General features: G+C 42.6%; 2 protein-coding genes across 2 annotated transcripts; one reads left to right on the forward strand and one right to left on the reverse strand.

The window, feature by feature from the left end:
- The first annotated feature begins 1897 nt into the window (after nt 1–1897).
- LOC136958932 (myosin heavy chain, fast skeletal muscle-like) lies at nt 1898–13881 on the forward strand. The gene is made up of 38 exons (XM_067253086.1): nt 1898–2104; nt 2188–2331; nt 2627–2783; nt 2964–2991; nt 3151–3265; nt 3479–3571; nt 3687–3750; nt 3881–3979; nt 4144–4247; nt 4484–4622; nt 4735–4853; nt 5000–5149; nt 5347–5517; nt 5649–5952; nt 6119–6189; nt 6362–6449; nt 6621–6738; nt 6816–6939; nt 7156–7292; nt 7489–7744; nt 8047–8289; nt 8376–8552; nt 8733–8878; nt 8985–9075; nt 9257–9646; nt 9853–9979; nt 10107–10225; nt 10482–10678; nt 10835–11018; nt 11130–11295; nt 11360–11484; nt 11643–11951; nt 12129–12332; nt 12488–12613; nt 12949–13119; nt 13263–13367; nt 13441–13536; nt 13726–13881. The coding sequence occupies exons 1-38, from the start codon at nt 1898–1900 to the stop codon at nt 13879–13881; spliced, it is 5820 nt and encodes a 1939-aa protein (XP_067109187.1).
- Nucleotides 13882–14756: 875 nt separating this feature from the next.
- abcf2a (ATP-binding cassette, sub-family F (GCN20), member 2a) lies at nt 14757–22378 on the reverse strand. The gene is made up of 15 exons (XM_067253746.1): nt 22289–22378; nt 20869–21059; nt 20354–20566; nt 19694–19876; nt 18854–19025; nt 18414–18509; nt 18056–18158; nt 17777–17872; nt 17456–17575; nt 16964–17053; nt 16728–16838; nt 16440–16502; nt 16089–16217; nt 15737–15940; nt 14757–15334 (listed from the first exon to the last, which is right to left on the reverse strand). The coding sequence occupies exons 2-15, from the start codon at nt 21011–21013 to the stop codon at nt 15218–15220; spliced, it is 1842 nt and encodes a 613-aa protein (XP_067109847.1). The 5' UTR covers nt 21014–21059; nt 22289–22378; the 3' UTR covers nt 14757–15217.
- Nucleotides 22379–22967: the final 589 nt, after the last annotated feature.

Below are 22967 nucleotides of genomic sequence, written 5' to 3' on the forward strand. Positions count from 1 at the left end.
TATTAGTTATACATATAGCTATTAAGGATAGCTATATGTATATCCAGATGTTACAGGTTGAAATCCCTCTCTGTACATTTGTTTTGGATAAAAGTGCCTGCTAAATGAAGACCTTATTATAAAGACTCACAACAAAAGATCAGATTAAAGATCGCAGGAGTGTGACAATCAACACTTTTGAGATTCAACATAATCCTATTTTACAGATTGGTTATATATCAACATGATGCCTCAAAATAGAATCAAAGTACATATCAATTGACACATTTATTCTTTCCCCCTTGAAGGTTCAGTAGCAACGGCTTACAACTTCTGTGCCTGATCCACTTTCTCCACTTCTCCATCTTTGACGGGTGCTGGGTAAAAGATAAATGTATTTCCCTTGGTCAACATGAGAAGTCCAATATCTATGGCTCAAAACCAATGGGTAAAGGTCTGGAGAGAAAGCGGTAATTGTATCAGGGTACAATAAATAATGCTTGATACATACATTTGTATCGAGACATAACTTGGATATTTAAAGCTTAACACCGATACAAACACTGTGGCATTCTGCTATGATAGCTTATTGCTAGCTGAGTTTACACCTTGGGTTGTTATGCTGATCAGGAGTGAGCCAGGATGAATTGGTTAAACTCATCCCTCAGTTTAAATACCAACCTCCTGTGCAATTGAATTGGTAGATGTTTGGTGATTTCACTAGAATGAAATGAAAGGTTTAGAAGATGTGGTCTAACGTTGCATAAGTCAGTCATGAGTTGCAAAATCAACCCCCCCCCCAAAAATATCATCTTAATCAGCTATTTATTGCTCGTAGATCAAATGCATAATTTAAATTCACAAGGAGTAATGTAAGTTACTGCAATAAGCACAATGAAATATGTTACTTTATTTAGGTAACATGTTTAATGCACTAGTTCTCTATGAACTAAATAGTGATAACAGTTAATTCATTTGACAAAAAAGTTAGTAAATGCTTTAATCATAGCTTCCTATAACATAAATGTGACTTGTGACAAATGTGACTTTCTCCAAAGTAGTCACAATTAACATCAATACATTTCTACAGGAGAGATGGGAGGGGAAATGAAGCACTCAAATGTCTCCTCCAATCTATTTCCTTGAAAAGCAGTGGTCCATAAATAGTTTCTGCTTGCTTGTCATGCTCAACCAGATATAAGGGGGGCCTTACAGAACAGCATCCATGGACAGATAGCCTCAACCTCTGTGGTAAGTCTTAAGTTCTTACACTTCTTCACTTTCTGACTGTGTGGTCAAATTGACTGGGTTGATTCTGAAAGTGCACTCAGTACATTTGCATTGTGTCCTTAATGCCATTTGAAATGCTTTTGTTGATTGCTTTGTGTAAAATGTTCCATTACAATTTGAAATTGTTTTAAAGCCCAAGCCACATGAAACATCAAAGGTTTATGAAAGCGTTATTCAATTCTTTCAAAGGTTTCAGCTATAGTTCTTCAAATTCTTTAAAAACTAGAATATGATATGATAAAAAATATGATTTGCTATAATGCTTTTTGTTTAGGAGATGTGTAATCTGTGGAACTTTTTTTACAGAGCATCACTGTTTTTTAATCTGGTAGAGATAAACACGGTAAGACACAATAAATACTTTCTTTATCTATTTAATTGGTATTTATACCATGTATGGATAGGATCCTGTAAGTTATCTGTGTATACTCAAACTATTGAAAGAATGTCAATTCTAGCCTTTATCTTTCAGTATATACCGGTCAACTTAATACCTCTGGCTTTTACCCATGACATTTTATTATTAATGGAGAACTATTGATATGGCAAGAGGCGTAGGCTATTTCTTTTGTGGTAGCTGTTACTAAGGTGTCTGTGTTTTCCTCTTTTCTTCCAGTGAGCCGCCACCATGAGTACAGACGCAGAGATGGCCCTGTATGGGAAGGCCGCCATCTACCTCCGCAAGCCTGAGAAGGAGAGGATTGAGGCCCAGAGCAAGCCCTTCGATGCTAAGAATGCCTGCTATGTGACAGACACCAAGGAGTTGTACCTTAAAGGATTTGTTGTTAAGAGAGATGGCGGGAAGGTGGATGTTAAGATCCTCGACACTGAAGAGGTCAGTTCCATCAGCAAGCATTGCACATTGGCCTATTCACTGAAACTATTTTTCATGGAATTTTCTTTCTAAATCTGTTTCAGGTGAAAACCTTCAAAGAGGATGATGTTTTCAACATGAACCCTCCTAAATTTGACAAGATTGAGGACATGGCCATGATGACCTACCTCAATGAAGCTTCTGTCCTGTATAACCTCAAAGAGCGTTATGCTGCATGGATGATCTACGTAAGAAACTACATACATACATACATACATACATACATACATACATACATACATACATACATACATACATACATACATACATACATACATACATACACTGACAAAAATCTAAAGGAGTTGACAATTATACATTGACCAAATCTGTAATCTAATGTACACATTTCTTATATGTTTTGAGGTTTTGTATCAAAATCACTGTGAAGTGAATGTGGAGTTAAGGATTAAAAAGAGAAACCTCAACCTCAGCTCTAGTGTTCTCAAGGCACAAAACTTGTTTTTGATACCTCTGATGCAGACCTACTCTGGGCTCTTCTGTGCCACGGTGAACCCCTACAAGTGGCTCCCTGTGTATGACATGGAAGTGGTCAACGCCTACAGAGGGAAGAAGCGTATGGAGGCTCCACCCCACATCTTCTCCGTCTCTGATAACGCCTATCAGTTCATGTTGACAGGTATGAACATTGCAAAACATGGGAGGAGAAAGAGATTAATATTGGTCTAATGGATTATGAAATGTGTACTGGGTGTGTGGTTGGATGAAGAACACTTAAAAAGGATGGGTGGGATAGTAAGATACATTCATAATTGTAACGATGCTTGAGATGCCTATGAAAATGTCTATTGACTTGCAGATAGGGAGAACCAGTCTGTCCTGATCACGTAAGTTAAACGTTATTCTTCAGGGATAGCTTTCCTACCCTTTGTCATGAGGATGCATACAGCTTATAATGATCATATTTGACATGAAAATAATTGAACAATGCACCACTATATGCTCACAAAATAAAAAAATAAAAATGACTGAATCCATGACAATAGTGGAGAATCCGGTGCTGGGAAGACTGTCAACACCAAACGTGTCATCCAGTACTTTGCCACCATTGCTGTATCTGGTGGTGATAAGAAGAAAGAGGCCGTACCAGGAAAGATGCAGGCACGTCCACTCTTCATCTCTCCCTGTCTTGTCTAGCCTGTCTGCCAGGGATAAATCCAAACCAAAATGCGTGCTGGATAAAAAGGCATTCTGTTGGCCTTGTGTGACATGTGGCCTACATCACAGTTTGGGCATGGTTTTTATGAAGCTGAAAACCTAATTGGGGGGTTTCGGCTCAGGCTGCTTCATCAAAACTGTCTCTGTCTCACCTAGGGTTCTCTCGAGGATCAGATCATTGCAGCTAACCCTTTGCTGGAAGCTTATGGTAATGCTAAGACAGTGAGGAATGACAACTCATCTCGCTTTGTGAGTATAAAAAGATTTCATTGTAAATATACTGTAATAGATTCTGCCATAATGTTTGGAAAGATAAGTCATATTCATGATTATTATCCTGATTCTCCCCTACGCTCTGACTTAGGGTAAATTCATCAGAATTCACTTCCACACTACCGGCAAACTGGCTAGTGCTGACATTGAGACATGTAAGCAGTTTCTCCTCATTGTCTAATTGTCTCATCCTCATCTACCTATATCTTTCTCTTATTTGTATTTACTCCTTTGTGTACACGTTTGTGAACAAATTCTAAAAGCTCACTTTTATCTTTTTCTCAGATCTGCTGGAGAAGTCTAGAGTGACCTTCCAGCTGCCTGATGAGAGAGGCTACCACATCTTCTACCAGATGATGACCAACCACAAACCTGAGCTGATTGGTGAGGCAGACTGAAGTGCAAATGACTAGCGCCCACTTGTGGTGTATTACAGACCCCTAAACTATTATAAAGGATAAATACATTTTGTCAGGGTAGTGCCTTATAAAAAGGGCAGAGAGATACACATTGATGTAGTGATTGTAACGAGAATTTGTTCTTGACAGAAATGACGCTCATCACAACAAATCCTTATGACTTCCCCATGATCAGCCAGGGTCAAATCACTGTGGCCAGTATTGATGACAAGGAGGAGCTGGTTGCCACAGATGTGAGTCACTTAAAGGGATTGCAAAGCGCAACTGATAATGGAAAATTACATCCATTATCTGTGTGTGTCGCTCCACTTTGCACCCTGCCAGACTGAATAGGTTGATTTGGTGTAATAAAGATTTATCTTGGGGCTATGTTGCGTGTACCCACATACATTTTGAGATAGTAACAAACACTTAATGGTGGACTCTGGACTTACTGCTAATCTGTTTTAAACGTCCTTTCCCCTTTCAGGATGCTATTGATATCTTGGGTTTCACCAATGAAGAGAAGATGGGCATCTACAAGCTGACTGGTGCTGTCATGCACCACGGCAACATGCACTTCAAGCAGAAGCAGCGTGAGGAGCAGGCTGAGCCAGATGGCACTGAGGGTGAGTGGCACAATAATCGCCAAACCTTTATCTCACATTTATTATTGTTTTCTCTGATTTGTTTGTGATAAACTGACTGCTCAAATCTTTTGATGATTTTCTCTCCCTCCAGTGGCTGATAAAATCGCTTACCTTCTGGGTCTGAACTCAGCTGACATGCTGAAAGCCCTGTGCTACCCCAGAGTGAAGGTCGGAAATGAGTTTGTGACCAAGGGTCAGACAGTGCCTCAGGTAAGCCCTTTATTAATATCTATATTTTTGTTTTAAGAAAATATTATTAGAGCTTATTTATTCTAAAAAATTACAAATACTAAGTTACTCTTTAAAGCTACTTACACGCTAACAACTAAATGTGTCATTACTTTTTTGTTACACAGGTGAACAACTCAGTGAGTGCTCTGGCCAAGTCCATCTATGAGAGGATGTTCTTGTGGATGGTCATCCGCATCAACCAGATGTTGGACACCAGGCAGCCAAGAAACTTCTTCATTGGAGTTCTGGATATTGCTGGTTTTGAGATCTTTGACGTGAGTTGGGATCTACAATAAGAAAAAAGCGATCGTTTATGTTGATGTTGATGAGTTTAAAATTTCAATTAGTCAGTTATTAGTTATTAACTTTAGAAGAAAACAACAATTTTGTTTTAAATCTGCTTACCATCAAATATGTCAAACCAAAAAGAACAAACCAAACACAAATGTTCTCTTTGAAATGGTTTTCACAGTTCAACAGCATGGAGCAGCTGTGCATCAACTTCACCAATGAGAAACTGCAACAGTTCTTCAACCACCACATGTTCGTCCTGGAGCAAGAGGAGTACAAGAAGGAGGGCATTGTCTGGGCTTTCATTGACTTTGGCATGGACTTGGCTGCCTGCATTGAGCTTATTGAGAAGGTGAGGTAGGGAGGCTTTGGGGTTGATGCAAAAAGAAAAGTTACCTATCCACATACAACTTATGTTGGAAGCACAATGTTTTGGGAGTCCCAAATCTGACCACAGATGATCAAACTGGGTTTCTTACACAGCCAATGGGCATCTTCTCCATCCTTGAAGAGGAGTGCATGTTCCCCAAGGCTTCAGACACTTCTTTCAAGAACAAGCTGTACGACCAACATCTTGGCAAAACTAAGGCCTTTGAGAAGCCTAAACCAGCAAAAGGCAAGGCCGAGGCCCACTTCTCCCTGGTCCACTATGCTGGTACAGTGGACTACAATATCTGTGGCTGGCTGGACAAGAACAAGGACCCGCTGAACGACTCTGTGCTTCAGCTGTACCAGAAGTCCTCAGTCAAACTGTTGGGTTTGCTCTATGTGGCTCCTCCACCTGAGGGTTTGTACATTTAAGTTACATTTAATTAATCCCCCCCTCCCTAAGCTTTATTCGAAATTCTAACAATAGTTTTGATCTAAGCGAACAAGGTTTTCGTAAAATGTAAATCTCACACACGTTTCTGTTATTTACACTTTTCTCACTCTTTTTATCGTACTATTTACAGATGCTGGTGGTTCTAAGAAGGGAGCCAAAAAGAAGGGAGGTTCCATGCAGACTGTGTCCTCTCAATTCAGAGTGAGTGAGAAACAATGTGTGCAAATATGTGTACATGTTCTAAATGAACAGGAATTTATAATGGAAGTTTATTAATTGATTCTAATTTGTAGGTGTACATATAATCCTTGATTTAAAGAAACTAAAATAACACAAATTTAACAAACAAAATTGCTTTTGAAACTCTTCACAGGAGAACTTGGGTAAGCTGATGACTAACTTGAGGAGCACCCACCCTCACTTTGTACGTTGCCTGATTCCCAACGAGTCCAAGACTCCAGGTGAGAATGATTGTTACGGTCTCTCTCTCTTTAGGGAGATGGGCTGTTTGTCTCTCTCTCGCTTACTATCTGATGCCTCTCAGGTGTTGCACCTGAGAGACCTACTTACATAAGAGTTTCACTTAGCAAGATTGTCTTGGACAAAAGCTCATCTCAAACTTTTGCTTCCAGGTCTGATGCAGAACTTCCTGGTTATCCACCAACTGAGATGTAATGGTGTGCTGGAGGGAATAAGAATCTGCAGAAAGGGCTTTCCCAGCAGAATCCTCTATGGTGACTTCAAGCAGAGGTACACACAAACACACACACCTATATTTAATTTCTACACTGTGATATTGACGCATATCCATATTTTTTCCAATACAGATATAAAGTATTAAACGCCAGTGTCATCCCTGAAGGCCAGTTCATTGACAACAAGAAGGCTTCTGAGAAACTGCTTGGATCAATTGATGTAGATCACGAGGAGTACAAGTTTGGACACACCAAGGTATGGGCTCAAACTAGCATGACAGCTATTTAGATAATACATACAGTACCAGTCAAAATGTTGGACACATTTTCCCATTCAATTGGGAAGATTTGTCCAAACTTTTGACTGGTACTGTACATTTCTCATCCACAGTATACAGTGCATGTTAAAATGCATGAAATATCCACTGGCAACTCTTTATCTTCATCAGCTTTTTGCTAACCTGTGTCTCAGGTGTTCTTCAAAGCTGGTCTGCTGGGTGTTCTTGAGGAGATGAGAGATGAGAAGCTTGCTGCTCTGGTAACCATGACGCAGGCTCTCTGTCGCGGCTACGTGATGAGGAAGGAGTTCGCCAAGATGATGGAGAGGAGGTGAGTGGGTGACGTTTGTCTTTCTACTTTTTTTCAACCCAAAGATCAGTTAATGGCCCTTTCCAAAAGTGGCCAAACAGCTTTCCAAAGCTTAACTCAAAAGTGGAATCCGTGAAGATATGCCGTTTGTTCTGATGTCATCAAGCTGTTCCACGGGGCAACACACTTTCTCACAACCTCTCTCTCTCTTTCTCAGAGAGTCTGTCTTTACCATCCAGTACAACATCCGCTCATTCATGAATGTGAAACACTGGCCATGGATGAAGGTTTACTACAAGATCAAGCCTCTTTTGAAGAGTGCTGAGACTGAGAAGGAGCTGGCCAACATGAAGGAGGACTTTGAAAAATGCAAAGTCGCCCTTACCAAGGCTGAGGCTCGCAAGAAGGAGCTGGAGGAGAAGATGGTGTCCCTCCTGCAGGAGAAGAATAACTTGTCTCTCCAAGTCGCATCCGTGAGTGAACGAGATATATTCACATGTAAAGACAGTTAAACAAGCTAAAAAGACCAAGCTTAGAACATTGGGAGTCAGGTGGCTGAGCGGTTAGGGAAGCGGGCTAGTAATCTGAAGGTTGCCAGTTCGATTCCCCGGCTGTGCCAAATGACGTTGTGTCCTTGGGCAAGGCACTTCACTCTACTTGCCTCGGGGAGAATGTCCCTGAACTTAATGTAAGTCGCTCTGGATAAGAGCGTCTGCTAAATGACTAAATGTAAATGTAAACATTGAAATGCATTTCTCGACCTTTCATTTTCCAGGAATCAGATAATCTGAACGATGCTGAGGAGAGATGTGAGGGTCTGATCAAGAGCAAGATCCAGCTGGAGGCCAAACTCAAAGAGACAACAGAAAGACTGGAGGATGAAGAGGAGATTAATGCTGAGCTGACAGCCAAGAAGAGGAAGCTGGAGGATGAGTGCTCTGAACTGAAGAAGGACATTGATGATCTGGAGCTTACCCTGGCCAAAGTGGAGAAGGAGAAGCATGCCACAGAGAACAAGGTATCAACATCTCACCAATAGCTGACCTTGTGCTTCTCTTAGTTTGTGAGCTGCCCATTGAATCCTGTTCTTATTTTTCTCACTAGGTTAAAAACCTGACTGAGGAGATGGCATCTCAAGATGAGAGTGTTGCCAAGCTGACAAAGGAGAAGAAAGCCCTGCAAGAGGCCCACCAGCAGACACTGGATGACCTGCAGGCAGAGGAGGACAAAGTCAACACCTTGACTAAGGCCAAGACTAAGCTGGAACAGCAAGTTGATGATGTGAGTCTATCATTTCTATGAGAAATTCAGTAGATTCACACATGTATTTCTGATTGACATTTTCCTGATATATTGCAAATAGAGTAATACTTTTTGTGCAAGAAAGCCTACACTAATTGTTTGAATCATACTACCACTGAACTTGAGGTGTGATGACTAAATGTGTGTTTTGTTATTCAGCTTGAGGGTTCTCTGGAGCAAGAGAAGAAGCTCCGTATGGACCTTGAGAGAGGCAAGAGAAAGCTGGAGGGAGACCTGAAACTGGCCCAGGAGTCCATCATGGACCTAGAGAACGACAAACAACAGTCGGATGAGAAGATCAAGAAGTAAATACAAATACTAAGAATATTTCTGTCGATGTAAGTTACCTTTGATCTTGACTTTCCCCTTAGAGCACCTGAACTAAACCTCTGATATTAATGTGCTCCATAGGAAGGACTTTGAGACCAGCCAGCTCCTCAGCAAGATTGAGGATGAGCAGTCTCTGGGTGCCCAGCTGCAGAAGAAGATCAAGGAGCTCCAGGTGTGGTGTAGTTACTGAGTACAGGAATATTTGTTTCTTTGGAAAATAGAACAGTTTATCACATTGTCATATTTTGCCCTATGAGACATCCAGCAAACTTAACTGATGAGTTAATTTAGCCTTTACCAGCCCATATTGTGGATAGACCAAAACGGAGGACCTTTTATACTCTTGATTGTAGGCTCGTATTGAAGAGCTGGAAGAGGAGATTGAGGCTGAGCGTGCTGCCAGGGCCAAGGTGGAGAAGCAGAGGGCCGATCTGTCCAGGGAACTTGAGGAGATCAGTGAGAGGCTGGAGGAGGCTGGAGGTGCCACAGCTGCTCAGATTGAGATGAACAAGAAGCGAGAGGGTGAGTTCCAGAAGCTGAGACGTGACCTGGAGGAGTCCACCCTGCAGCATGAGTCCACAGCCTCAGCCCTGAGGAAGAAGCAGGCTGACAGTGTGGCAGAGCTGGGAGAGCAGATCGACAACCTGCAGCGCGTCAAACAGAAGCTGGAGAAAGAGAAAAGTGAATTCAAGATGGAGATTGACGACCTCTCCTCCAACATGGAAGCCGTTGCCAAGGCTAAAGTTAGTACTAAAAAGAAGGGAACATCTCCTGCATAGTGCTTCATATGATCAAATATACTTCCAAATGACATGCTACAGAGTAAACTAATTGAAAATCACAATAATGAATGTGTTAGAGACAGAATAATAACTGCAGCACAACACTATGTATAGTCATTATTCATACCTTGTAATTATTCGATTTTGTTGTCTACATTGCTTAACAGGGCAATCTAGAAAAGATGTGCCGTACCCTTGAGGACCAGCTGAGCGAAATTAAGACAAAGAACGATGAGAATGTTCGCCAAGTCAATGACATCAGCGGACAGAGAGCCAGACTTCTGACTGAAAACGGTAACCTCTATAAACAACAGCATTAACCAATGTAGGTAGAATAAAATAATGTGCGGTCCGCCAGCAGAGGTTAATCTCAGTCTTAGAAAGTGCTTGGCCTAACAAGAGCCCCTTTTCTTCCCCATAGGTGAATTTAGTCGCCAGCTGGAAGAGAAGGATTCCCTGGTTTCACAACTGACCAGAAGCAAACAGGCCTACACCCAGCAGATTGAGGAGCTGAAAAGGCAGATTGAGGAAGAAGTCAAGGTGGGGCTACAGACTGGGCTCAGATACCCAGATTTTAGAGAGGAACCAAGGGCTTTTGTTGACTATAACTTTGTCACCTGAGTTAAAGTCTTCCACCAGTTTCACTGTTCTTTCACAGTTGTCGTTGTGCTTTTGCTTTTAGTCCTTTTTATGTTCTGTTTAAGCTCTCAATGACACCCAACTCTTTATGCAGATTTTCATAAGGCTTTGTCAAAAAACGAAATCCAGCTTGAACTTTAACCCGTCTTTCTTCCAGGCTAAGAACGCACTGGCCCACGGTGTCCAATCGGCACGCCACGACTGTGACCTGCTGAGGGAGCAGTTTGAGGAGGAGCAGGAGGCCAAGGCTGAGCTGCAGCGCGGCATGTCCAAGTGCAACTCTGAGGTGGCTCAGTGGAGGACCAAGTATGAAACTGATGCCATACAGAGGACAGAGGAACTGGAGGAGGCCAAGTAAGTCCATGAATCTGGAAAGCGGTCTCCAAAAAGCCAATTTAATCAGTTGGCTGGTGGGCTATGGGGCACCATAGGCCGCGATGTTAGGCTACTTATGAACCACACAGAGACAGCCATCAGGACAAGGACAGCTTTACTCTTTTGCCATAACAGGAAGAAGTTAGCTCAGCGTCTCCAGGATGCTGAGGAAACCATTGAGGCCACCAACTCCAAGTGTGCCTCTCTGGAGAAGACCAAGCAGAGGCTGCAGGGAGAGGTGGAGGACCTCATGATTGATGTTGAGAGAGCCAATGCCCTGGCTGCCAACCTGGATAAGAAGCAGAGGAACTTTGACAAGGTATCAGATAGACAAAGAACTATTCTTTTATTGATTTTGTTTTATTATAAACGTTTTTATTGTAAAATCTTTCAGTAGCTCAACACTGTCGTGGTACATGTTTCCTCCTAGGTTCTTGCAGAGTGGAAGCAGAAGTTTGAAGAGGGCCAGGCTGAGTTGGAGGGAGCTCAGAAGGAGGCTCGTTCTCTCGGCACAGAGCTCTTCAAGATGAAGAACTCCTATGAGGAGGCTCTTGACCATCTGGAGACTCTGAAGAGAGAGAACAAGAACTTGCAACGTGAGTCAACTGATATTAACCCGGATTTAGTTGAGCGAATTGTAAATCTTATTTTTTTCTACAGAGGAGATCTCTGACCTGACGGAGCAGATAGGAGAGACTGGCAAGAGCATCCATGAGCTGGAGAAGGCCAGGAAGACGGTGGAGACAGAGAAGTCTGAGATCCAGATGGCTCTGGAGGAGGCTGAGGTGCAAACTATATTTGTGATATACAAAACTATTTTTGTTATAAATTGACCGAAATACCTTTCTGAGCAGGTGTTTGCTCGGTGTTGAATTGAAAATAACAGTTTGGATTTAACATGCACTGTAGGTGTGCATCACACTCAGTATTTCAATTTCTTCAGGGAACACTGGAGCATGAGGAGTCCAAGATTCTGCGCATACAGCTGGAGCTGAACCAGGTCAAGGGTGAGGTGGACAGAAAGCTGGCAGAGAAGGATGAAGAGATGGAGCAGATCAAGAGGAACAGCCAGAGGGTGGCTGACTCCATGCAGAGCACCCTGGACTCTGAGGTCCGCAGCAGGAATGACGCCCTGAGAGTCAAGAAGAAGATGGAGGGAGACCTGAATGAGATGGAGATCCAGCTGAGCCATGCTAACCGCCAGGCTGCTGAGTCCCAGAAGCAGCTGAGGAACGTTCAGGCACAGCTCAAGGTAAATCATCACTTAACTGGTTTCTGAAGTAAAATAACTTGAGAGATATAAAAAAATACTCTGCAGTAAATGTAGCGCATGTCACATGTATACATGAAACGGTTGGTGAACAGAGCAAACAAATATGACTTTTCACCCTCATCTAATGCCTCCTATATCCTAATTTTTGCTACTCAGGATGCTCAGTTGCACCTGGACGATGCTGTCCGTGATTCAGAGGACATGAAGGAACAGGCTGCCATGGTGGAGCGCAGAAACGGCCTGATGGTGGCTGAGATTGAGGAGCTGAGAGTGGGACTGGAGCAGACAGAGAAAGGCCGCAAAGTGGCCGAGCAGGAGCTGGTGGACGCCAGCGAGAGAGTGGGACTGCTGCATTCCCAGGTGCGGACAACATCCACACGCACAGACACAAAGTATAACAAAACAGAACATAGATCCAGACTAAGGAAAGGTTATCCAATCACTTGGTTATTTCACAACAAAACAAATCTCCTACAAGTTCACAGGTTTGACTCTTTGTGATTCCTCCTGTCCAGAACACCAGCCTGTTGAACACCAAGAAGAAGCTTGAGGCTGACCTGGTTCAGGTGCAGGGTGAGGTCCAAGACATTGTCCAGGAGGCCAGGAATGCTGAGGAGAAGGCTAAGAAGGCCATCACTGATGTGGGTTTTTAAATAAGAATTACTTATTTATTTTTTCATTATTGTACTGATTTATATTTATTTGGTTTCTTATATAAGGAGTAATACACCTTTAGGTGTGCCCAGCCCATATGAGCTTGTATGTCTTCAGATAATACACTTATGTTTTCATTAGCCCTAATATAACTACATGTCAACACTATACTAACCCACAGTATCTGCCCACCCATCATCATAATTCTTCCATACACTTCTCCTCTCACAACATATTCAATTTTGCTATATGCACTCACATCTTCATGCAACCGTATGCATCAAGCTCAATCCATTACCTAATCTCCCCACAATGGTCGCAGGCGGCCATGATGGCTGAGGAGCTGAAGAAGGAGCAGGACACCAGCTCTCACCTTGAGAGGATGAAGAAGAATCTTGAAGTGACAGTCAAGGACCTGCAGCACCGTCTGGATGAGGCAGAGAACCTAGCCATGAAGGGTGGCAAGAAGCAGCTCCAGAAACTGGAATCTCGAGTGAGTCGGCGCTGCAGTAGCTCTGAGAACCAACTGCATTTGTTAGCTATTTCAAACCGTATTAAATGGTTCGTTATTTTGTTTGTATAACCTTAGCATTTAGCATATAGAAACTGTCCATGTAATTGTCACCCTCTGAACAGGTGCGAGAGTTGGAGACCGAGGTGGATGCAGAACAGAGGAGAGGAGCAGACGCAATCAAGGGAGTTCGCAAGTACGAGCGCAGGGTGAAGGAGCTGACATACCAGGTAACAGTCAACAGTAAATGAGTCACACTTTATTCATAAAATTCCAATTCTACTAATTTCCTTTCTGTTCCAGACTGAAGAGGATAAGAAGAATGGAACCAGACTTCAGGATTTAGTGGATAAACTGCAGCTTAAAGTGAAGGCCTACAAGAGACAGGCAGAGGAAGCTGTACGTGTACACATTCACCCTCACCAGTATTTTAGTAATTGGTTTTGTGAATAAAATAATAAAATGACACTGAACTTTTATAATTTTTCCACACCAGACTAATGATAACTAGTGTGCACTTGCTGCCTACTGAGTCAGATGACTTAATTCATACTTTGAATGTTGATGTTCCTCTCCCCTGTCTCCCAGGAAGAGCAGGCCAACTCCCACATGTCCAAGTTCAGGAAGGTTCAGCATGAGCTGGAGGAGGCTGAGGAGCGTGCCGACATCGCTGAGTCTCAGGTCAACAAGCTCAGAGCAAAGAGCCGAGATTCTGGCAAAGTAAAGACCAGCTATTCCACCTAATTGTGGTTCAATTTCACTTCATAACCACATCAATAATAGGAATGCACACTAAAATGTCCCTTTCAGACTTCAAATATATTCTCAAGTCAAATTAGATGACTCATGTTTGCTGTGTGAGAGGGTATTAATAAGGCTATCTTAATTTTTCTCTCCTCAGGCAAAGGATGCTGAATAGACCTGACCAGAACCTGTTTCAAAACATTCCTGTGTCTCATAAAATATGATTTTCATGGTGATATTTTGAGCAGAAATAAAGCATGTAGATCCACACATTCCTTATTGGATTTGTGGGGGCAATTACCTAAATAGTTTTTTTCCCAGCCAAACCATTCAAATTTCAGAACAATTATTCTCATGGTTGCTGCCTTAATATCTTTGCTGTCCAATCACCGATTTTAAGAAAACTGCCAGATACTCACAAAAAACCCCCCAATGATATGTTCTTTGATCTTAAGGGGTAACTCGGTGTGAATAAAACATGTATTATCATTGTTATCTTCCATTTGCCTAAGCAGAGCCAGAGGATACCGAGATAACCAAGTGGTTAAAAAAAAAACATGTTCAACTGGCCTCAACATCTTCCATATAGTTTACTGTAAAATACAACTAGTCTACAAACCCATTTTCTATTATAATTGTAGATATGGAATTGTTAGTTGTTATATATTCTGGCTCACAAATATAGATATATAAAAGTACCCAATGCTTATCCAGATTGTATCATCTTCTACTGGATGGGTAAATGCATTACATGTGTATTGAATGTTTACAAATGATTTATGTGCCTGTACTAAATTACTGTCTTTTTGTAGATGCACTGTATTTAAGGCAGTCCATTTGACATTTGGAAAATACAGATTTGAAAAGTCTCCAACTCCAGTCTTGTACTCCTTTATTCAGACAATCCCATTATTGCAGGTACAGCGTTAAATAATAAACAAAAATAAAAAGCAATGTTTGAGTAAGAGGAAACAAAACTGATAGGGGTATATGCAGTTTATAGTCTTACCATCTCAACTTACCAAAAATGATGAACAATGTTTAAAATTAACCATAAGTGCAGCCACATCCTTTATTAAATACATTTGAAATCCAGATTCCATATGCCTACTAATGGTTACAAGTACAGGTAACCACAACAATAAACATAACGGACTTGTCCAAAAGCCAGTGAGGTGGCTTTAAGACCTAAACGGGACGGCCATCTTGAAATGCAGTAGTTGCATGCTTTTGAGGGGGGGGGGCGGCTATACAGCGTGAAGAGAGAATGGGCGAGAAATGTCAAGTCTTGGGAGAAAGTGTCGTCTTGAACCTGGGGAGATCTTTATTTTTCTGTTTAAATATCATGCATCTGTTTGTCAATCTTGGTTTTCAGGTGGTCTTTGTAGGCCAAAATGCCCCGGGTCCATTTTGTGATGGTCTGTTTCTCACACACCCAGATCTCCTGAGCCACCTGGGAAAACAAAGATGCATCACATTTTCGTAAAAGACGACAAAGCACTGATCAGTCAAACAAGTTAGGCACCATGGCCTCCAAGTAGTCTAGCCAAATTCAAAATGGGTAAAAATATCAACTGACAGGGGCCTAGGGGGAAGTTCAAGCCCCAGAGAGCAGAGGACGAGGCCATAAAACAGACCAATAGAAATTATTTTACCATAACATGCATAACAAGCAGAGGACTTGGAAAGAGGTGGGGCTCAGTAAGTGTTATGCCTGCCAGGCCACCATACGTTGAAAGCAGTTGTAAACAAAGAATGTCAAAGCCCCAGGACCCTTTATGTGGGTTTAAAACTAAAGAAATACCAATTACGGACAGATGTGCTCCCACTTGAAATCTTGACATGTTATTTATACCTGCTGGATGAGCCTGAAGTCGTGGCTGACCAACATCATGCCTCCCTCATATTCGTTGATGGCATCGGCCAGGGCATCAATGGTCTCTATGTCCAAGTGATTGGTGGGCTCGTCCAGGAAGAGCATGTGGGCATTCTGCCCCGCCAGCCAAGCGAAGCACACTCGACATTTCTGACCGTCGGACAAGTTCCTGATGGGACTCACCTGGTGGTGGGGAGTGGACAGTTGGATTTGTAAGCAGGTGCCATTTTAATGCTTCAAACCTAACATGTTACCACGTTGGTACTAACAAATCAGCTAGGACTGTTTTCCATTGTCACCAGGCTCAGCTAACCCCAGAGGACAAACATACCTGCTGTTTGCCAGTTAGTCCATAGCGGCCAATGATTTTCCTCATTTCTTCCCTCTCCTTGATCATTGGATAACACTTCATCATGTAATCCAGGGGGGAGAGGTCCAGCTCCAGCTGTTCAGTGAGGTGCTGCGTGGGGGATCCAGAAATACATGAGACTACGTGTACATAGTACAGGTAAAATAAACCATTTGGGAAAACGGATCATTTCTGATTGACCTCTTTGTAGATACTGCATATGACATTCTGTGCTGACATGTTTTAACATAGTTGGCTAAATCCAGACCCTGAAATATGGAACCAAAGGGAGATTTTGAATATGCAAATGCCGATACGCTGACCAGAACATACCTGGTGATATCTGCCGATCTTCACATGGGAGTTTTTCCGAATCATACCATCAGAGGGCAGGAGCTATGGAAAGAACAAGGAGGGGGGGGTGAATAGGATTCCCAACCAGACACGTCAGATCAGCGCATTAAAAACAAAACTGAATTACTCTACATTGATTTTGAACTAAGAGAATTAAGAGTTCATACACAAGTCAATAACTGTGGTCATCACATTCATTTTGTGAAATAAAGTTCCAACAAGTTGTAAATTACATTAAATATGCATTATAAAAACCCTAATGCTTACTTCTCCGGTGAGCAGTTTGAGCAGAGTGGATTTCCCGGCTCCATTGGGCCCCACAAGGGCCACTCGAGAGTCCAGATCAATACCAAACTCAAGGTTCTTGTATATATGGGGCTATAGCATTCATAAAAAGCAAAAGAAAAGACAATTAAAGACTTGCAACTAAAAAGTGGTGAAAAGTTTCTTCAAATATTAAAGCAAAACACTCCAAATTGAGGTGATCTTGAAGGTTTACTCACAGTGTCATCAGAGTATGTGAAGCTGACGTTCTGGACCATGATGACAGGAGGGGGGATCTTCCCACAGGGAGGAAAAACAAATGACAGCGTCTAGGGAAAAGGAAGGGAGTTAAGAATAGTGTTCTTTAGATGAGCTTAATATTGGAAAGTGTAAGAAATCCACATCATTGTCCATTAAAACACCATTTTTAAAAAACACAAAAATTCTGTGTATACTCGGAGTTGGCCGCTTAGATCAGATAAACGCTTCGGTCTAGTTTTTGTCAACGCACCCCTGCAGTCAGAACACTGCCTGACAGGGGCACTATAATTCGGCCTTTTGTTCACATCATCTCAAAGCAGCACTCCGACAGAGCACAGAAGGCAACATTTATAAAATTAAATAAAAAAATTAAAATCGATCCAAACACTCATTACACTATTAAATAATACAACTGGTCCCATACTGTAATGTTTTCTGTGTCACCTCATAATTAACAGCACACTTCTTACCTTGTCATTTACAACTTTCTCAGTCAGGCCTGAAGCCACCATCTTTTGCAGGGTTTTCTCTTTGCTCTGGGCTTGGCGGGCCAGCTTGGCTGAGCCGTGACCAAACCGGGCTATGTAGTTCTGGAGGCGGAAAACATTAGAAAAAAAAGCTATCAAAATAATGTTGTTTTCTAAAGCACATTATATGGTTGCTTTGATAGCACATTCATGACTGTTGATCTAATGCCCTGAAACTAACAAAGTAAAGAAATTAACGCTGACAAGATGTCAATTAAATCAGTTACTACTCCTTTTCATGGGTTCTGATAGGTCCACCATTACCTTCATGTGTGCCATCTGGTCCTGCTCCCAGTTGAACCTTTTCATCTGGTTCTCCTCCAGCTCCTCCCTGGTCTTTATGTACTGGTCATAGTTTCCCTAAAACAAAGCCATCAAGTTACTTCACACAGCTCAACGTCCTTTCAGGTTTAGCAGAACTTGGTGGTTTCCGTAAGTAAAACAGACCACACAGGTCATGTTGAGGACTCCTATTGTTTAAATGGAGCAAATTCGAATATCTAAAACCATCTGTAACTGTGCTGGCTGAATAGTTGCTCTTACTGTGTAGTATTTCAGCTTGCGCTGGTGCAGGTGAATGATGTTGGTGCATACACCGTTGAGGAAATCTTGGGAGTGGGATATTAGGACAAGAATGCGCTTGAACCTGTAGAGTACAAACATAGTTTAGTACACATAAAAGAAGCTACAAACAAGTTCACAAAACTGGCCTAAGTGTTGATGTTGTCAAGACAGTACAAATATAGAAAGCTGAACTTGAAATGTTTGTATTGTAATTTGTATACTTAGCATATAGACAAATACAGTATGGTTAACTACAAAATAACTTCTGACATTTACAGACTACAAACATGAGTCCACAGAATCCCATCGGTGGCGGTCTAGGTACACACACACTTACTGACTAAGCTCCTCTTCCAGCCACACGCAGGCGTCCAGATCCAGGTGGTTGGTGGGCTCATCCAACAGCAACATGAACGGCTTCAGGAACAAGGCTCTGCAGACGAGGACAACACAACATTGGTATATGGTACAGTCTTACAACAGGTAGCAGGTCCTGTCTCAATCCTCTTTTCAGATTCCTGTCAAGAACTGCATGTTCTCATAGAAACACCAAGTAGCCCTTCTCGCTACAGCAACTAGAAAGATGCCCCCAAAAATTAACTGCAAGGATCAGAAAAACGCTTCGGTCCATTTTTGTCACCGCGCCCTTGCACTGTGAACACACTGCTCGGCACTGGCGCTATCATTCGGCCTTTCGTTACATCATTTCCAGGCAGTTCTGTACAGACAAGCCGTTCCTTCGCGAGACCCTTCTGTTCAAGGTTAGCTCACACCAACCTGGCCAGAGCGACACGCATCCGCCAGCCTCCACTGAAGTCCTTCAGCTTCTTCTGCTGCATGGGCCCAGTGAAGCCCAGGCCGTGGAGGATCCGGGAGGCCCGCACCTCCGCCTTGTCTGCATCCAGCTCCTCCAGGCGCTCGTACAGCTCCATCAGCTTCTCGCACTCGGCTAAAGTGCACAGCGGGAAGGGAACGCATTGAGTGGATAGGTACAGAACGAGACAGCAAATGGCACCCGCGGATGAAAGGTGACGAGGTGGAGAAAGATAGGACGACAACAGAAGCGCACTTCCTGTTATCCTTTTGACCCCGTTCTCGGGTGTTGTTCCCTTGTCCAGACATGACACCATGAAAGGTTTATGGCATGACGTGCCCATCTGAACAAGGAAGCTCATGTACCACGCCTAGGAAGGGAAGCTGCCACAGTGAACACAGTTCCCATGGTAACGTGGAATACTATACGCTACTATGACTTATCATACATTAAAACTTAAGGAGTCGGGTGGCTGAGCGGTTAGGGAATCGGGCTAGTAATCAGAACGTTGCCGGTTCGATTCTCAGCTGTGCAAAATGACATTGTGTCCGGGGGCAAGGCACTTCACCCTACTTGCCTCAGGGGAAATGTCCCTGTACTTACTGCAAGTCGCTCTGGATAAGAGCGTCTGCTAAATGACTAAATGTAAAAATGTAAAACTTAAGGGCCCCTGGCATCTTATTGATTCTTTGTTTTAACCCATCTACTGTGCTACGACTATTAATCATGCATCTTCCATTTGGTTTATATAAAAAAGTCATAAAAAGTAAACCGGGTTAACGACAGGCGCTGACATCACTCACAGTCCTCTGCAGCCAGACGCTCAGCCTCCTTCTCCAGTTTGATCCTCTCCTGGTCCACCTCCATCACACACTGCAGGGCTGTCTTTTCACTGGGTGACATCTCCCGGGTCAGGTGGTAGATGTCTATGTGCTCTGGGATGGGCACCTCTCTGTGGGCAATGGCGGACAGCAGCATTGACTTGCCTGCAAGGGAGAAAAATATTTTTTTTTAATGTCTAGTCTGCCCATGGTGAGGGGATTGGAACTTGTCTTTGACCAGCTACTATGCGGACCCAAGTCCTTTACTGGGTCATAGACATGGCTTTAGTACTATGAAGACCAATAAAAGGAAGGGTTTCCCTAAGAGCATTAAACTAAAGAGTTGGCTGCTTAGATCAGATAAACGCTTCGGTCTAGTTTTTGTCAACGCACCCCTGCAGTCAGAACACACTGCCTGACAGGGGCACTATAATTCGGCCTTTTGTTCACATCATCTCAAAGCAGCACTCCAGAGCACAGAAGAAAAATCAACCGAAACACTTATTACACCATTTAATAATACAACTGGTCCTATATTATAATGTTTTCTGTGTCACCAACTTGGCATTTACAACTCATTTACATTTAAAATATATATATTAAATACATGTTAATGTCCCCTAGGGAACCTAGTGTTTTTACCTGTGCCGTTGAGGCCGATAAGACCGTAGCGTCGACCCGAGTTGAGCTCCAGGGTGGTGTCAGTGAGAAGCTCCTGGCCGTGGAAGGTCAGGGACAGGCTTGCTATTTGCACATCAGTGCTGTTGGGGTGGGACGCCAGGACCCCAGTCACGGCCCGTGCCTCCGACTTCTTCAGTTCAAGCTCAGCCAGCTCCTTGGCCATGCTATCCATATCTATTGCAGCAAGGTTTAAAAAGTAATGCCACCGAATAAATTGTAATAGAAAGCGAACCCCTATATGGAATAACAGGGATGTGTGGTATTGGCCTATGTGGGGCATAAGTTGGTTTGGATGTGTAGTGGGTGAGTCAAGTTCAAGCATAAAATCTGAATGAAACATTGGAAATCTTCTAAAAGACCATGAAACACTGACCAGCAACGCATGCCTTGACTTTGTGGATAATTAGTTCTTCAGTTGCTTGTTCTGGCCACCTGGAACTAAATCCCTACAAAGTGTTGTCCACACTTAGGCCTACCGTTCATATCATCTCCATCATCTCCGTTCTCCAGCCCATCTTCTGGTCTCTCGCCCTCTTCTTCTTCGGTCTTCTTGGTCCTCTGGCGGGATTTAGCAGCTTCCTTCTTCTTTGCCGCCTTCTTCTTGGCCAGGTCAGATGGCATGGCTGCTACAGATGTCAGGCAGATATTGAGACCTGAAGACAGCGAGCTGACAAAAGTAAAGGGAACAGTGACCTCGGGATTAGAATGGGGCCAGTTTAGGGTTGCCCACACTTGTGTTTTTTTTCCATGAGTCTCCTTATATCAGCCCCCAATGATACAGATGCACATGGGAGAATTTGAGCAAGACAAAAAGTACTAATAAACTAATACAAAAAGATACCAATGCTGACAGATGACAAATGACGAGTATCTTACTATCATTGTTATATGCCGTTTTACAGTTTGTCTTTGACAGTCCAGTTACAAGTTAGAAATTCATTGTTCTGTGTGCATATACGAGCGTCCAAAATCGGGAGTGAAAGGGGATAAAAGGATTAAAGTAATAACTTAAATCAATCACTTGTCATTGCGGTAATGATATAAAATCATCCTTACACTATATTTGGCAAACCGTGAATGGAATTCAATCTAAAGCCGTCACTCTTTTTCCGTATTGAAAAGTTATTCTGGTGATTGTTGAAGTAACAACGGATCTAGCTAGACAGTCGTATTGCACAATACCGGCTTTTCAGAACAGTTAACGCTAGCCTGCTACATCATCATGGCTTGGTGGCCCGCTATGGCGGTAGGCCATCATCACGTGTTCCTTCGGTACACCGGGAAAAACTAATTAATTAGATTTGGTATAGGGCGTTTATAAAATAGCCGTGTGTGTTGCGGCTAAATGTAGCGGTTTATCATATACACCGGCTAGCATTGACAAGGAATGAAAGTCCATTATTACAAGTGACACCGGGCCCTGTGATGGGAAAAAGCAAAGGCCCCAATCTTGCTAACAGCCAGCTTCTTTGGTTGCCTACGGTATGATTGCAGCTAGCAAGTGCTGTAGTGGCTCACCCGCGTTATACAGCAAGACAGCTGGCTTAAGCACGTCTAGTAAAATGATAAAATAATTTCTAAAAACGGCCCTTTTCAGATTTAATTTGTTGGCAAGCTACAAAAAAATACCAGTCCGCGGGATATCACAATACTTAGCTAGCCACAGCATGTAGCTTACTAGCCTACTCGTGGTCCTTCTTATACTGCTTTGTCTATTCAAAAGCTAGTTAGCTAGCCAACGCGTTAGCCTAGCTATGTTAGCTAGCTAACTAACCTTGCACCCCTACGCAGGACACGTTTAAAACTACCCAGGCTATACTTTCTATTAATGTCATCAATGTTTAGATATACTATATAGTTTTGTATGATCACGCTGAAAAAAAGACTTGTTCTTACCACTCTTGTTCCTCTTCGCCGGCGGTCCAACGATGTTAGATTGCTGGAGGCTTAAGAATTCGTTTAGTGCTCGCGTGTCCCCGATACCGGCTCACTGACCAATGAAAGCCCGAGTTGTTCTACTGGCTCCACCCCTTGGGTTGGGTAATAAGGCATACGTCAAATACACGTCATAAGATTCCGACGTAAATGCTCGGAAACAGCAAAAAAAGCCTTTTATAAATGAACAGAAGGGCGCTTCTGTAATAGTTTAAATACTTGAAATCATCCTTTTCTATTTGTGAAAAATGCAAATTCTCAATTTTCTTAAATGTTAATTAATCATTGTGAATTAAACAGAAGGTTATAGGGGTTTCACTCATCAGGGTAAAAGAGTATCCATGGAGGTATAGATACCCCTCGCACACCCATGCTGACCTTTGAACTTCAAAAGGCAAAATCTTTAGAATTGAAAGGTGTGGAAAGCAAAAACTTTAGGCTTCTCAACACACTGGAAAAGCTGTGAGGACATACTGCCAAGAGCCTAAGCAAAGCCATCACAGGTTGTGTGGGGCAGTCCAGGCTGGAGATGTGGTTTGGAGGCACTTCTTTAAAACCGGCAGGAGTTATAACAAAAAAAATCTATACATAACAAAAATTTGAATAAAAATATATAAATGCGTAGGCCTATGACATATTG

The sequence above is a fragment of the Osmerus mordax genome, chromosome 16, assembly GCF_038355195.1.
Source record: "Osmerus mordax isolate fOsmMor3 chromosome 16, fOsmMor3.pri, whole genome shotgun sequence".
NCBI classification, from domain to species: Eukaryota; Metazoa; Chordata; class Actinopteri; order Osmeriformes; family Osmeridae; genus Osmerus; species Osmerus mordax.